This window comes from Schistocerca cancellata, chromosome 7 (assembly GCF_023864275.1).
Source record: "Schistocerca cancellata isolate TAMUIC-IGC-003103 chromosome 7, iqSchCanc2.1, whole genome shotgun sequence".
Lineage (NCBI taxonomy): Eukaryota > Metazoa > Arthropoda > Insecta > Orthoptera > Acrididae > Schistocerca > Schistocerca cancellata.
In genome coordinates, this window is record NC_064632.1 from 213,151,324 (window position 1) to 213,169,194 (window position 17,871).

The window sequence follows — 17,871 nt, forward strand, 5'->3', positions numbered from 1 at the left end:
AATACACTTTTACCATGTTAAGTGACAGTATACTTTTCCTCAGAACTGTAAAACTTATCAGTCCTTTGAATGTTTATGGTTTTATACGCTGATGTAGAATTTCTTGGCACTTTAGAAAATGAAACTCAGGGGGAAAAAACATGTTTTGGAAAGATCTTTGATGTGCAGCAACATGTACGCTGCATATTTTCGTGTTGATGATGATGATGATGATGAGGTCCCATACTCCTTAACAGGGCGTAGGGGATGATGCGGAAGACCCACACCGCCGTACTAGGCAAGGTCCTAGTGGAGGTAGCTTGCCATTGTTTTCCTCCAACCATAATGGGTATGAATGATAATGATGAGGACGACACAACAACACCCAGTCATCTCGAGGCAGGTGAAAACCTCTGACCCCGCCGGAAATTGAACCCAGGCCCCGTGCTCGGGAAGCGAGAACGGTATAAATTCGAATCCACCAAACACAGCATGTTACTTTCCAAAGCATTGAAATTGAGATTGCGATGCACTTTTGTACACCAGTCATAGCTCATGTCACGTTATCTCGCCAGCTGATGACAGCATAGGACACGTGATGTAGTCAGCCAATAGCAAGATCACTCTTAAGTAGAGCAAAAACACAAACAGGGAAAGTTAATAGTTTAAATTAATGCTGTTGTTGTTGTGGTCTTCAGTCCTGAGACTGGTTTGATGCAGCTCTCCATGCTAATCTATCCTGTGCAAGCTCCTTCATCTCCCAGTACCTACTGCAACCTACATCCTTCTGAATCTGCTTAGTGTATTCATCTCTTGGTCTCCCTCTACGATTTTTACCCTCCACACTGCCCTGCAATACTAAATTGGTGATCCCTTGATGCCTCAGAACGTGTCCTACAAACCGATCCCTTCTTCTGGTCAAGTTGTGCCACAAACTTCTCTTCTCCCCAATCCTATTCAATACTTCCTCATTAGTTATGTGATCTACCCATCTAATCTTCAGAATTCTACTGTAGCACCACATTTCGAAAGCTTCTATTCTCTTCTTGTCCAAACTATTTATTGTCCATGTTTCACTTCCATACATGGCTACACTCCATACAAATACTTTCAGAAATGACTTCCTGACACTTAAATCTATACTCGATGTTAACAAATTTCTCTTCTTCAGAAACGCTTTCCTTGCCATTGCCAGTCTCCATTTTCTATCCTCTCTACTTCGACCATCATCAGTTATTTTGCTCCCCAAATAGCAAAACTCCTTTACTAACTTACAATTAGTGTTGCTACAAGAAAAACAAAGCTTTCACGCATAATCATGGTCTCAAAGATTAATAAGCTGCAAGAAAAGCTAAGCTTCCACATATAATGTTGATCTTTTATGCGTATATTACACTTTTAAGATACATCACACAAATGTGAAAGTAAAATTTTTAATAACGATGTAAGTGTCTGATCTTCTGCGCCCCTGAAATTCTTCTAGATGGTCATCCTCAAAGAGTGGATTTTTAATTGAGAATCAAATGCTCTGTGATTTAAGAAATTAATTGTACGTTATTGCACGTAGTTCATCTTGTGTAAAAGTAAATTTACTTTGAAAGTAACCCTTTTCAAACCACCATTCGCAACATTTTACCGTGACCTGTTAGATATTGATTCGTTCCAGCAGTTGCCAGAGCATGCCAGATAACAGGCATCACTGCTCTTGCGCAGCTACGATGACACAGGAAGCCCGTATCTTCGTACGTGTAAAACATTAAAAGATTTTGCACTATGTCACAAAAGAAACAAGATATCACAGGATACTTCCAGAGCATCGGAATTTCATGAACCATACTAAGATGCATAATTCAGCTTAAAGTGCACATTCGTTGTGTCCAGATTCGGATGTAAATTTTCTTGGAGTACCAGTACTGATTTGGCTCATGTTTGGTTCTTTATTATGCCATAATGCCATACATGCTAGAAGATGAAAATGCGTACTTGAAACGCAGCAAACAGTTGAAACTAACCAATACTGTGGACTTACACACTTTGTGTCAAATAAATTGAGTGTCTCAGCAGAAAAGATTAATAAAAGACAAATTTCTTTAGAAAACTGACAAAGTAACTGCATTGTTCTGCAAGATGATTAATACTTGACTGCCCGAAAGGTGGAAATAAAATCAAATCTGAAACTAATAACATATTTTAGCCTCCCGTAATTATGTGAATGTATTTTAATTCATTTGATAGCTCCTGACCACAGAAATCCATTTTGTTGTCATTTGATGTGATGTGATGAAGAGGAAACAGCAAAATCAATAAACATAAACACAGGTCATATGGAGACCCACCTCCCCATTACAGCTCAGACTGCTCTTTGAATAGCCCCAGATCTATGATATTTCCAAACCGGGGTAATATTAGATAGTGTCGCCCAACCACACATCCATAGCCAGAAGCAGGAGAAGGTAGTACTGATACATGACTCAACTGCACATGCACAAGAGCCCACCCACAACTGTTCAAACGAATCTAATGTAAACAGCTGTCACATCATGCTCATCAGAGGCAATTTGTTGTTAGGAAGCATTGCATAGTCTTCCTAAAGCCTTTGACACACTTTGCTGAAGTTTTCTTTTTTTTTTTCTTCCATGTTTTATTGCTGCAGTATTATTCTGCAGAAGCGACATACAGTAAAACAATGAAAAATGCCCGGAATTCTAAAAAATACCCCGGTTTTTCCCACTTTTCTCCCAGATGAAAAAATTCCTGGATCTCCCGGTTGTCCTGGGTCATATACACCCTGCATAAATAAGGCTGTAACACATGCACTGGCTCATGACCTTGGGCATTGGACATCCACAGAATGCTGATGAAAACGTAAACAGTACAGCAAGCAACAGTGGTTTAGCATGCATGCCGGACTGTTACGTAGAGAGACGAGATTAGGACTACAAGTAGTGGGGCTGGCCAAGCTGAAGCTAGAAGTACTACATCAAATGCATGATCACATTTTATTGGGCCATGGGGGATGCAAGACAGTGAGTTGGAGAGTGGTGGCAAAGTACTGGTGGAAGTCCGACAGGCAGTCATGGTTGCACACTGCTGATGAATACTGAAGTTCGTTTGCCAGAGATGATAATTCAGATGATGAAATTCATGTAAGACCTGATGAAAGAGTTGTGTCAGCTACTAAAAAAAAAAAGGATCAAACTCGTTCATCAGGCAATTGGGAAAATGTTTAGTTGTTACATGAACTCACACTATTTAGACAGGGTGCATACCGTATTTACTCGAATCTAAGCCGCACTTTTTTTCCAGTTTTTGTAATCCAAAAAACCGCCTGCGGCTTAGAATCGAGCGCAAAGCAAGCGGAAGTTCTGAAAAATGTTGGTAGGTGCCGCCACAACTACCTTCTGCCGTCGAATATATGGAGCGCTACACAGACATGCTTTGTAAGCACAAAGTTAAATACTGGTGTCAAAACCTCTGCGTCAGTAAATAAATAAAAAAAAAATGTGGAAGACGAGCTTTTTTTTCTCCGCCCCGAGTTTCGACCACTGCATTTTCATACATTATCCAACGAAGTAAATACAAATTCCGTATTGTTCATCTTCGAATGTATTAGAATTTCAATATACTACAAAAATCCGACTGGCAAGACTGTTTGGGATGTTTTTCAATATGGCCAACTCTACGATCTGAATTTTTTCCTACCTGTGAGAAGAGATGGTTGCTAATAGTAACCTGATGAAATGTGAATCACAAGCAGTATTCTCTTCACCATTCACCATAAGAATAATACGAATATAAACATTTTGCCATGTGTTCTTCCGTGTTTGTTGCTATCTCATTTAAATCCTGTCTGCCTAATAAACTACGAAACTAGAGTGAGACAACAGCAAACGCGGAAGAATACACTTATCGTGTCTGTTTATATTCGTATTATTCTTAGCCTAATAGTGATACAGTCAGAAATGAACCACGGCAACTGACTAGATTTTTAAATCTAAGATGACTCTAATTTCTGTGCAGAATTTGATGTACTAAAGAAGTGGCCGCAAAGATTTTCAAATGGAGAAAAATTTTCACCTAACTCTCGTTCACAACATGTTCTATCATACGCAGCCTATTATTTGGTTCTTGTTGATCATTCTCAAAGAAAGCAGCAGTGTAAGTAACAACAAATAGCAGTCTCTTGACATTGCTTCGCTAATGAGACGATTCGCCTCTTTTTAGTTGTAAGCGGCGGTAGCGCGCACAAAAGCAAGCCATGCCGCGAACGGCGACAGGCCGTAAACACGCACTATCAGAATGCGACAAACAATGCATGACACAGTACAGTGATGCATTTTCAGCTTAGAGTGACGTAAACACCTATAATGGAGAAAACGGCACTTATCAGATCAAACAAAATAAGCAATCGATTCAAACCAGACGAAGCACGTGAAAAAGGAAGGGTACCCGTATAAATACGGACGGAGCGCCTGACGCATAGCAATGGCTACCTGGTAAAGCTTACGACTCGAACCAAACTACTGTAGCTGTATCGTCATTCATTCGACCTAAATTGTGTCTCATATTACAATGGACCAACTTTGTTTCGATTTGGAGGTGCGGCCTAAAACTTTTATCTCCCCTTGAATTTCGAGTCTCAAATTTCAGGTGCGGCTTAGATTCGGGAAATCTTTTTTTCCTTTGTTTCGAGTCTCATTTTTCAGGTGCGGCTTAGATTCGAGTGCGGCTTAGATTCGGGTAAATACGGTATATATTCTACACCTAAATACATATTCCACAAGCCACCATGCAATGGATGGCAGAGGGTACCATGAATGACTCTTAGTTGTTTCCTTCCCTGTTCCACTCACAGGCACAGTGAGGGTAAAATGACTATCTATATGCCTCCATATGAGCATTAATTTCTCGCATCTTATCTTTGTGGTCCTTGAAATGTATGAAATGTCCGTGAAATGTATGTTATGGCAGTAGGATTGCTCTGCAGTCAACTTCAAATGTCAGTTCTCTATATTTTCTCAATAGTGTTCCTTCCAGGGATTCCCATATAAATTCCTGAAGCACCTTCATAACAGCTGCGTGTTATTGAACCTATTGGTACCGAATCTAGCAGCCCACCTCTGAACTGGTTCAATGTCTTCCTTTAATCCGATTTGGTGGGGATTCAAAAAACTCAAGCAGTACTCAAAAGTAGGTTGCACTAGCATCCTATATGCTGTTTCCTTTACACATGAACCGCATCCTCCCAAAATTCTCCCAATAAACTGAAGCTGATCATTTGCATTCCATACTGCAATCCTCACATTCTCATTCCATTTCATATCGCTTTGCAGCATTATGCCCAGACATTTAGACAATGTCACTGTATCAAGCAGCACAATTAATGCCTATCTGAACACTATGGGTTTGTTTTTGCTACTCATCTGCATTAACTTACATTTTTCCACATTTCCAGCCAGCTGCCATTCATCACACCATCTAGAAATTTTGTCCAAGTCATATTGTATCATCCTACCATCACTCATTTTCAACAATGCCTCGTACACCATAGCAGCATCAGCAAACAAATGCAGATTGCTGTTGTTGGTCATTCTTCCGGATTATATGGCCGTGGTCCATGGAATTTTTCTATTCCTAACATTTCGTCCAATACTACGTTGGACATCCTCAGAGGTATGGCTGGTCCTGTTGAGTCAGCATAGAGTACTCTTTGTAAAACCAAATTGAGATTCCATCCAGACCTGGTGATTTAAGTGGTTTCAACTCTTTCAGTTGTTTCTCTATGCATATAGGACTCTGTGTGATGGTCAAATGACAGAATGTTTGTATGATTCTCTTGCATCATGATTTTTGTAGTGGGTGCATACAACTTCGAAGTATACACTAGCAAAGGGTTGTCGCCATGTGAGATGGTGTACAAGAAAAGTATGCCATCACCATTTGACATGATTAACCAGAAGGAGGCAGGAAATGAGACAAGCTACAGGAGTTTGCTAGAATGGTGAGGGAAGTATGAAAAAAAGATCCAGTGAGATAATACTAAAACACTGGAGAAGCAGGAAGATGCAATGAAGTGATTAGTGGGAACATTACCTCAGTACAAAGTGGATCAACAGGTGATGTCAAGCCCACATACTCAGGGGGAAAGATGAAAGCATCTGTAATGTGATACCAGGCCCTGTGCCAACTAACTGAAATTACATTACTGGTAAACACAAAGCTGCAGCTGCCTACAGGACTCTAACTGTGCACATGTTAGGCATCTACAACCATCCAAATGTGCACTGGAAGCAATTCTCTGAGACATATTGAAAAAATTGAGGAGAGAGAAGAAAAAGAAGAAGCTGACCAATTACTTAACTGGTATGTAGTGTGATTTCGGAATATTTTTCTTTTGTGGATAGTATAGGGTATTAATATTGTTTTGTACGGAGTTATATGTTTGTGTTAGGGTAAGTATTTTTCTTAAGTGTATTGAAATGTGCTGTTCGGAGACAGAAACCCTTTGGGGAGAAAGGAGGTGATTTGGTCCCTATCCTGAGGTTGCCATACAGGAGAAAGGCAACAGAAGAAGAATGCTAGTTTTGGCAGTGCTGTACCTCTTTGCTGGAGGTGGAACGAGAGCACTGTAGAGCCAGCACCTGGATGGATGAGTTTTGTTTTCCAGGCAACCAGATATCCAGCCACACATGGTCATCAGGTTTAGAGCACACTTATCTGATAAAGTTAGCAGAAGTTGGGAAATCTGTGCAAGTATGGGAAGAGGGGTGCTATCACTAGTGAAAGATGGGGATGGAGATCAGGATGTGGTGATCACTGGGCATGAGCTTCGGCAATGTCATGCAACTCTTTTTAAGGGTCGAACAGACATCCTCGGCAAAAATATGTGACAGAACCGGAACCATATTTTCAGAAGGCAGGTTTACATTGGATTTACTCTGTGTACAACAATGTAATGGTGGATGCTAATTGTTATAAGTAACGAAAACTCATGAGGTAAGATGTTTGGATTTACAAGGTAGTGGACTGATCAACAGGGCAATGTGTGATATTATGGGACCCACCTTTCATTCGGAGCTACTGTCATGGGAATTACTCCGCTAAATGTGATACAGCAACAGCTGTATTGGGCCAATGAACCTCTAGACATATTGTCCAAACAAAACCTTAATTTCCTCCACAAATCTGGGAACCTAGCCAGAACCAGTCATTAATCCGCATCATAGCAGTCCAGGAGGGACGACTCACTGCAGAACAATTGTTGCAGCAGGTGGAATAGTATAGGGGTGGTAAATGTCAGGTAACTGTGACTTTGAATGACACAATTCCTAGTGCTGTAGTGACCCTGAGTTTACTCTGCCCAGCTTTCGGGTGTTTCAAATGGCGAATCGTGCAGAATACCAAACCAGGACTAATAAAAGTTCCTGTAGACTGGATACCCCATATGAAAGGTAGATTTATGAAGTCAGGGATTAATGCAGTAATTTGTTTAGTAGTTAAGGACAGTCAATTTATTGTTAGGTACTAATTTTACATATTAAGGGTAGAAGTAATTACAACCTTTGGTCAGAAAATTATGTCTCCAACAAAAGAAAGAAGTAGCATGGAAGCATCATAGAGCATTATGTTAACTGCTGTGAGTCAGCAGCTGCCACATTTGGCAACATGTAGGTCACAATAACAGACACAACCGTACATTGCCCAGGGAGGACAGTTCAGCTCAGAAGAGGGGAGACGGAGAAGTTGAGAAGAGGTGGCTGGAAACTTGGAGGGAGGTGCCACGTTTGCAGGATACAAAAGTGGGAGGGAGAGGTCACAATGTGTGGGGGGGGGAAAAAAAAAAAAAAAAAAAGGAGTACTTTTCCTATCTAGTGCTCTGCTAATGATTTTTCATTTTTCTGTGTTGATATCAATTTCCATAGCCTAATTATTGCAGCTTTAAAATGCCACATAGTTTCTGAGATGGAAGCACCAGTGTTCTGTTCCACAATGATCTGTCATTTGTCAGAAACTAGTAAAATCTTTCCTTTCTTCATTTATTTATTTATTTATTTATTTATTTATTGTTCTGTGTGACCAAATTAAGGAGAAGTCTCCATGGTCATGGAAAGAGTCAATACATGAAATTATAACACGATAGTAGAAACAGATAAAATGAAATACAGGAAACGTATTCAGGCAACAATTCTTAAGTTTAAATAAAGAAAATCAACAATGTAACACTGGAATTTGCTTAATTTTTTCAGCTCTTCCAGGAGCTCCTCGACAGAATAGAAGGAGTGAGCCATGAGGAAACCCTTCAGTTTAGACTTAAAAGCGTTTGGGCTACTGCTAAGATTTTTGAGTTCTTGTGGTAGCTTATTGAAAATGGATGCAGCAGAATAGTGCACTCCTTTCTGCACAAGAGTCAAGGAAGTGCATTCCACATGCAGATTTGATTTCTGCCTAGTATTAACTGAGCGAAAGCTGCTAACTCTTGGGAATAAGCTAATATTGCTAACAACAAACGACATTAAAGAAAATATATACTGTGAGGGCAATGTCAGAATTCCCAGACTGCTGAATAGGGGTCGACAAGAGGTTCTCTAACTTACACCACATATAGCTCGAACAGACCGTTTTTGAATCAGAAGAATTACCCAAAAAAATAGTACCAAACGACATAAGCATATGAAAATATGTGAAGTAGACTACTTTTCGTGTTGAACTGCCACTTATTTCAGATACTGTTCTAATGGTAAATAAAGCAGCATTTAGTTTCTGAACAAGATCGTGATCATGGGCTTTCCACAACAGCTTACTATCTATCCAAAGGCCTAGGAAATTGAACTGTTCCGTCTCGCTTATAATATGCCCATTCAGTCTGATCAAAATATCAGTTCTTCTGGAATTGTGAGTTAGAAACTGTAAAAACTGAGTCTTACTGTGATTTAGCATCATATTATTTTCCACAAGCCACGAACTTATTTCAAGAACTACATTATTTGATACTTTTTCAATATTACACACAAGATCCTTCACTACCAAGCTGGTGTCATCAGCAAACAGATATATTTTTGAATCACCTGTAATACTAGAAGGCATATCATTTATACGTATAAGTAAGAAACAGCAGTGGCCCCAGCACCGACCCTTGGGGAACACCCCACTTAACAGCGCCCCACTTAACAGTGCCCCACTGGGACTGAACATCACTAGCACTCTCAATATTGCAGAGAACTACCTTCCACTTTCTGTTCTTAAAGTAAGAGGCGAACCAATTGCAAGCTACTCCCCTTACTCCATAATGGTCCAACTTCTGCAGTAATATTTTGTGGTCAACACAGTCAAAAGCCTTTGTTAAACCAAAGAAAACACCTAGCATTTGCAACCTTTTATTTAATCTGTCCAAACCTCACAGAGAAAAGAGAATATAGCATTTTCAGTTGTTAAACCATTTCTAAAACCAAACTGTACATTTGACAGCAAATTATGTGAATTTAAATGCTCCAGTAACGTTGTATATACAACCTTCTCGATAACTTTAGCAAACACCGATGGCATAGAAATAGGTCTATAATTGTCAACATTACCCCTGTCTCCCTTTTTATAAAGTGGCTTCACTACGAGTACTTTAATCGGTCAGGAAACCGACCACTCCTAAAGGAAAAGTTACAGATATGGCTAAGTACTGGGTTAACATACATAGAACAATACTTCAGTATTCTGCTAGATACCCCATCATATCCATGAGAGTTCTTGGTCTTTAGTGATTTAATTATTAACTCAATCTCCCTCTTGTCAGTATCATGTAGGAGCATTTCAGGTAATAGTCTTGGAACAATTTTTTCTATTAGCGCTATATGATTCCCTGTTGGGACTGGGTTTCTATTTAGTTCACCTGCTATATTCAGAAAGTGATTATTAAATACTGTACATATATGCGACTTATCAGTAACATTGACGTTCCCACTATGCACTGATTCTATATCCACGACCTGTCTCTGCAGACCAGCCACTTCCTTTATGACTGACCATATGGTTTTAATTTTATCCTGAGACTTAGCTATTCTATCTGCATACCACATACTTTTTGCCTTCCTAATTACTTTTTTAAGCACCTTACAATACTGTTTGTAATGGGCTGCTGCATTTAGATTTTGACTGTTTCTAATGTTTTATATATAATTGCCACTTTGTTTACAGGATATTCTTATCCCTCTAGTCAGCCACCCAGGCAGCCTGTTTGTGCTAGTACCCTGTTTTTAACATTCTAACGGAAAGCATATTTCAAAGAGCACGCGAAAAGTCTTGAGGAAAGCATTATATTTATCGTCTACTGTATCAGCACTATAAACATCTTGCCACTCTTGTTCCTTGATGAGGTTTACAAAGGTCTCTACAGTAACTGGATCAGCTTTCCTAAAAAGTTGATAACTATATTTAACATGTGTTGCAGCACAAAAACCTTTTAGAGTTAAAACTTGTGCATCATGATCTGAAAGGCCATTCACTTTTTTGCTAACAGAATGCCCATACTGACTAGTGCTACCATTAAAATACAGGGTGGCACGCGAAATGTGTTACCATTTTGTTTTTGAATATAAACTTTATTGTCAATACAATCTGAAAGGAACATATACTACAATGAATAGTCGTCCATGGAGATTTGTTCTAACTCAGCACATGCTCAATATGTCCACCATTTCGTTTCCTAACTTCCTTCAAACAAACACTGAAGTTAGTGATTACCCTACGGCACGTCTTCCGTAATTTCACTGCAAGCTTGAAGAATAAGTCTTCTGAGCTTGATTAAATCACAGGGACGTTCCGAGAAAATTTTTTTCTTTAGGTACCCCCAAAGAAAAAAGTCACATGGATTGAGGTCTGGACTATTGGGGGGCCAATTTTGTCCATCATTGAAGCGACCTTGAGACCTGAGTGAAATGATCTGCAAGTCGAAATGCTCATGTAAAAACCCCAACACAGTGTTTGCAGTATGTGGCCTTGCTCCATCTTGCATGAAACACTGCGTGTTGAAGGGCAAGACAGTAGCAAGAAGCAGTGGAATGAAACTATTGCAAAGGATGCTCAAATAACGCTTGCTGTTCACAGTTTCTTCAAAGAAAAAGGGTCCAATAAGTCCATGACTGGAAATTGCTGCCCACGCTGTAATCCTCAGAGCATAATGTTGTCGTTCATGAAGCACTTGTGGGTTTTCAGTGGCCCAAAAGTGTACATTCTGTTTGTTAACCACACCGTCTAAAAGAAAATGCACGTCGTCTGAAAACCAAACGTTGCTGAGAGTTTCTTCCCTATCTTCCGCCCACTGAGCAAGCAGTAGTCTCTGCTGCTTGTGTTCATCAGTGAGCTTCTGTGCACAGGTCATCTTGTATGGGTACATATGGAGGTCACTTTTAAGAATGCGTTGAATGGAGCGTCTGGATATTCCCAGTTGCACTGCTGCCTTTCTACACGATTTCCCGGGACTTCTCTGTACAGCAACTCTTACCGCTTCAATATTCTCTGGCGAACAAACAGGCTTAGGCCGAGGTCACTTCGCTTCCAATACTGTTCCTTCCTGTACAAATTTATCATACAGCCTGTGGATGGTCTTCTTGCAAGGGACCCATCGTGTGTTAAACTGTTGTCAAAAACGCTTCTGAGTCAGAACAAGGCTTTTCGTTTCATGAAAAAGTAACACAATTGCCGATCGTTGCTGTGTCATCCGTCATCCGTTGTCAGCCATTGCTGCTTACTAGTCTTCTAGCGGCAGTATTGTGAATTACACGTAATTTCGTAACTCATTTGTTTTTCCAAGCTCTGCTGGTACTGCTGTAGAGATCCCAGCAGGATATCTAATGTGAATCGTAAATTGTGAAAGAAACAACTGGTAACACATTTCTTGTGCCACCTTGTATATGCTATGGGTTGTCAAAGTTTCTCAGTGCAAAAATTAATTATCTGAGCGTAGAGGTTGGCAAGATCAACATGATTCGATGACAGCTGCCCAGGGTCAAAAATTAATTTACATTATTTTTGGCAAATATTTTCATTCTTTCATAACTACTTATTATTGCTGCTATTATGGTTCAATTTAATGCCCTCAATATTGTCAAAAGATCTGCCAAATTTTGCCAGTGATTGGAGAAGTATTTGATGCTTTTATGTATGTTATGACCATTGCAACTGATTATATTGATATTCGTTGTAGTAATTAAGAAAAAACATCGAGGGCACAGTTTTAAAGCGTTAAATTTGCAGTCAAACCACAATCATTCCTCTTGTAAGTCCCACACATTGTTAGTATATCCTTGCAGTACCCACAAGGTGAAATTACAGTTGGAACAGCAAATAAGGCACATTTACCCAAAAAATTGTAATATGTTACTTACTTCAAAGAAATAAAAATCAGTTACAACTCTACATCATAAATAGTTATGAAACAAACTTACTAAATGAATTCCAGTTTAGGGTATCTAGTGCTTCTTGTATGAGGAAGTCAATTTCCTCAACTTCATCACTTATGATTTCAAACTCTATCGGATTGCTTATTCTTCTTATTTCATTGTACCTGTCACCAAAAATTTTGCGTCATTACTTGACAGTAGCATATCTTGTGCAAAAGTTACTTATTTGAAAACAAAAATCATACCTTTATTCCATGGAAAAGGCCCAACATAGTAACTATCAAAATAGTTTAGTCAAATATCCAAAGGTACATGAATTCCTATTTCACCATTTGGACCCTCCCACACTATAATAATTTGCATGAGCCCCAAAGATGGGAACTTATTACCCAACATGTACTTGTATCCCTCTATTCTATTCATTCTTTAGTCAGTTACTTTTTTATGCTCATCTTCCCCCTTTCCTTTTTTGGTTTTTCCTCTCTCCTTGGTCACTCCTCCAACTTCTTACCTGAACTATTTATTAACCTACTCATTCATCTTCCTCTTAATATATTTTCACTTCTCACTGTGTCTTTTTATCCTCTCTGGAATGAAAATGGAACGAAGTTCATCAGCATATTACCTTTGGCTTGCTATTATTTCTATGTCTCACTCTCCATCTTTGTCCATGCCAGTTGTCATTTAAATTTCTTCGACTTTGGGTCCAAGCTATTTACTTCTACTATTGAAACTTCCCTTCATACCCCTCCTTCCTTCATGGGAGAGGAACTAACTTCTAAAAGCTACTTTTAAGTATATTGACATTGTTTGGGATTTCACCTACTAAACGTGGGGTACTGGCTAACCACTTTGTCTCCTAGTAAAATTAGTTTTTTCAAGCTTACACCCCTGGGAAACAAAAGTATTTTGCATTAAGACACTGAGTATGCAAATACACAGAGCAAAACCTGTAGTTCAGGAAATACTGACTTCTAAAATGCAGCTAGACCATGACAGTCAATTCAGAGATATTAATGCAAGGTATCTTGCACCCTAAAATGGAGCACAGGAAAGACATATAGAAAATGTATTTTAGGATAGAATTTACTTAGTCAACTGTTATGAAATATTTAATACCATTCCATTGTTGCATTGAGGTCAAATATCCAATCACGTAATTCTTCGTTTCTTGCATACAGATCAACAGCTTCTTGAGGCAAATTTTTCTCCCCCATCATATTTAGATAACGCACCTCACAAAGCAGGGTGATCAACTGCAATGAAGAGGTGCAGCTATAGAGTACATCTAAAGCTTTTACCCTAAAATAAATGTATCACAAATGTCACAAGAATAAATGTCACAAAGCATCAAACAAAGCACAAATATATCACCTCTTGATCAAAGTTCAATGTAAGAGACATATCAGGACGACGTATCATGAGTGTCTTCTCCAGGTTTTCATTGCAGATTCTGGGAACTTGAGCAGCCCATTTTCTGAAAATATGTCTTTCAAATCTCTCCAGATAACTCAACATTTCATCATGTTTCTTATATATATAATTGGCTTCTTCAGTTTCTGCTAATCTGAAAAATAACACTGAAGGTCTCGAAGCTTGAACATTTATTCGAGGAATTATATTTCCATCAACATTCCCCCATCTGTCAAGAGCGCAGAGATGAAAACAGTTTACTAATACTTACGGATGATCAAGAGCTCTCAAAGTTGCCACTTCAGGGGAAATCCTTTCTCGTAACATAATGATCCTCATAATTGTACCACCAACTGGGGGAAAATTGTTATCAATAGGAATTTCTCCTTTTTCTTTGTAACATTTCAGGTCTTTGTCAAACATAGCCTGAAACAGAAAACTACTTTTATCATGAACATTATTTGCACTTACAAATATTATATTTAGTCAAGAAAAAAGTATCTGCATCTCAGCCATCAGACCCACTGAACTGAAAATGGGTTAAGGAGAAGCATACTCTCATAAAATTTCTACTCAAATGATAGCCTAGCCATGGAGACTTATCCTGCTTTTTCCTGATGACGCATTAGTATCTGAGTGACTCTAGGACTAGGATGTAAAGCTGATCAGCAGATCCAGTACAATTGCGAGTAAGCTGGAGTTTCCACGTAGAGTTCTCTCTTCAGCTATCTCTGTTACTATTGTAGGTGGTAACAATAAGTCCAAGGTCTCCTGGTACACATGGAGCAGTTCAGTAGATGCGAAGTTACCAACTAGTATGCCACCAATGGCTATTTTTAATACTGTTATAGGAAATACTAGGAAACAAAGGTGGAGTTCATTTGATGAAAAAGAGTGAACAAACTTCCACAATGAGTGTTGTGGAATACTTGACTTGCCACATAGAGCAGAATTTTCTCCAAGAATATAGTGTTTTTAATCAAAAGACATGTTATCTTCAGTTAGATGCTCAGTCAGTGAGTGTCAGATTTTAAATACAGAAGATCTGGGATTTGATGTCCAGTTGCTCCTGGAAATTTCCTTTCCTGTCCCTTATCATTTCTTTCATAATAAATATTAATGTGTCTCTGGTACTCAGTCAGTTCTGAAGTTGTAAAATGCAAGGGCATCCCACCTCCAAAAGGATAACGCCAAGAAGAGCACTGCATCATTCAAAATTGAAACCAAACCTCAAGATGAGGACAGCTTTACCTTTTTATATGAAAATTAAGCTCATGTGTGTAGCAGTTATTGTAAGGAGATGAGGAAGCACATACTATGTTTGTGGAAATGATTATTATTTATGAGTTACTGCACATTTAATGAAAGTAAAATTATTACTTTTAATATAATTTGCCAGAGCTAACATTTTTTTCTTATTACATAGCAGATTAGCTAACCAACAGTGTCACCTAAAAGAACAGCTGGAGGGACAGGAGATCTGAGAACTTCTGCAATGCCTAGTCATTAAAGTTTCTAAGGTGTAGGTTCAGAATCCTTATAAGGATGACATGGGCATTAATTTTTTCCAGCAGTTTCACATTAAAATGCATCTTGCAATACATCCTCTGAATAAGGACATGGTCTGAAAGCTCAGCTCTTGTTTAGGTGTCAGTTCAGCACAAACTATTCACCAAATTATGCAACAAATTGCACAGAACCGTCCTAGAAGTGATATTAATTTTATTACTTGATGACTAGTTTCAAGCTTAAGCTCATTATCAAATCATCCACTAAGCTATGCAATAACATAATACAGGCCTATTCATTCCATTTAAACACATCTTGTAAATTAGTGCAGGGCTGAACTTCACTCATTTAACTGAAAGTTCAGTTAGGTGAATGAAGTTCTGCTCTGCACTAATTTTAAGATGTAACTAAGGAATATTTGACTTGGAACAGGTAATCAAATCCCAGATTTGTTCAACACATAGTGGTTACACCTGCACTAGTAAATACTTTAATTTTGTAGTTTCATTTGTTATGCCACTTGTAAGGTGTCCACAATCAATTACCCAATGATTAACACATTTTTACCTCACACAGCATGATAGCTGGCAAAATAGATTATCACTAATGCTAAGCAAGTAAAGAGTCAGTTGAGCTCAAGTTTGGAGTCTGTCAAGCTCGGATGGAGCTGTATGCTACATGTCATGTCGTACCAACTGAATGAGTACCCATCGCTACAGATTGACCCTCTGCAGACCATTACAGCTTTGTGACATATGATATTCCTGACAGGTGTTTTACAAAGGTTTTTCACTGTGCCATATAATCACATTCATGTCAACCACGCCCGCCACATTTTAGACTGCACTGTGGATGGTGTGTGGCAACCATTATTAGTGTGTGTGACGACCTACTAAAAATTCTGACCTGTGATGATATTAACCATAACTAGAAGTGTGAGTCAAAAGTATTGCCTGCCTTATATTGTGTCTCAATAGATTATATAACTCAAAAAGTGTAAAACATCTTGTCATTGGTTATTTCAAAACCCTTTATCATTGTGTGAACATCGTTGAGCAGCTGCACTCTGATTAGAAACAACTCCCAAAGCAGCTAAATCCAGTTATCACTTATCTATTAAGTCACAATATCATCAAAATTAAAGTTTGGGTGCTGTTTCGGTTAACAATAATCGACATCATATTAATCAGGAGTGTTTCATAGTGACATAAAATTGGCAGAACCAAATATTAGGTTTTTCCAGGCAGAATTTCACACTGATCTATCTCACTTTTCCTGGAACTACAGCACTTTCGTTGGCAGTGTCCAAGGTCTTCTAATTTCTTCTTGTACCTTCTCGATCACATCAGGGTAACCACTTGTAGCAGCTTAATCCTTAATTTATATATTTAGTAGGAAATATAATTCAACCAAACTGTTTTTGACAATAACTTTTTATTTCACAACTTACTTCTCACTTCTTTATAATCCTTGCTCTTAAAAAAAACTAAATGTAGATGCAGTAACAAGCAGAGAGTGTCATACGCTTTTTTAAAAATATAACTGCTTGAAATAAGTGATTTACTCCTTAGACACTGAGGACACTAACAAATATGTTTCAACAACCCTGTCCACAACTACTCCTTTTATTAGTCAATGATTAAGCTATAGTCACAAACAATGGCAGTAGAGTTCACACTTGTTCTACAGCCCTTACATCACTCATTCCCTCACAGCCAGTGTGTGTTCAGTAGTATTTGGTGTTTTGAGTGCCCTGCTATCAATGTTGCTGCCAATGTAAGCATTAAATGCAATCTTAGTGGGTTATTTGTTGTGAGCCATTATTGCTGATGATGATACTGGGGATGGAGCATAGAGGATGATATGGGGCAGAAAAAGAGAAGCCAAGAATTGTTGATTTACTATGTGTTGGCACAGTATTCAATTGATTGGTGGGCTCCTACAGAAAAATGGCATGTGTCTTTTGCTCCAATTAGCAAAGATAAAAACTCTCATTTGTCATGTTAAAGATTATCTAGGTGACTGAAAGCTAGGTGTGTACTGCATTCCATGTGAATGTGACATGTTTATGAATGACAGATGGTCATAGCTGTCAAGGAGAGATGCAATGATCATCAATGACAAGCAGCTGCGTACTGCTTTGAACATAATCATGAAACTAATGAGATCAGTATCATGGTGCATATACCAAGTTTCTGGGATACTTATAATAACATAATTAATGAGCCCATCAGATAAAGATATCAGAAAATTTAATAAACAGGGACATAAGTTTCAACTTACATAAAGCTTGGGGCCTGGCATTCAGTTAATTAAGTTCTTGCTGGTCATCACAAACATGAGACCAACACTAGTTCACAATCTGCTAGGCATACCAGCTGCAAGTACGCGCAATAGCACAAATTACACCACCTGAAGAAGATGACTGACTTGGTTATCAAAATATTGGCTTAAAATGGAAAAAAACAGGAGTGTATACTTGGAACTACACCATTATTTTTCTTTCACTATGCTCCAATTCTCTTTATGGTTCCTCTCCCTGTTTCTCTTTTAACAATTTCCACATAGATTTGATTTGATT

General features: G+C 38.6%; 1 protein-coding gene across 1 annotated transcript in view; it reads right to left on the reverse strand.

The window, feature by feature from the left end:
• Window positions 1-17,871, reverse strand: part of LOC126092703 (dynein beta chain, ciliary-like) — an 863,310-nt gene that overhangs the window by 679,704 nt on the left and 165,735 nt on the right. Inside the window, 4 exon segments of the mRNA XM_049908426.1 lie at window positions 12,414-12,532; window positions 13,488-13,624; window positions 13,743-13,935; window positions 14,053-14,207. Of these exon segments, the coding sequence (XP_049764383.1) occupies window positions 12,414-12,532; window positions 13,488-13,624; window positions 13,743-13,935; window positions 14,053-14,207 (604 nt within the window).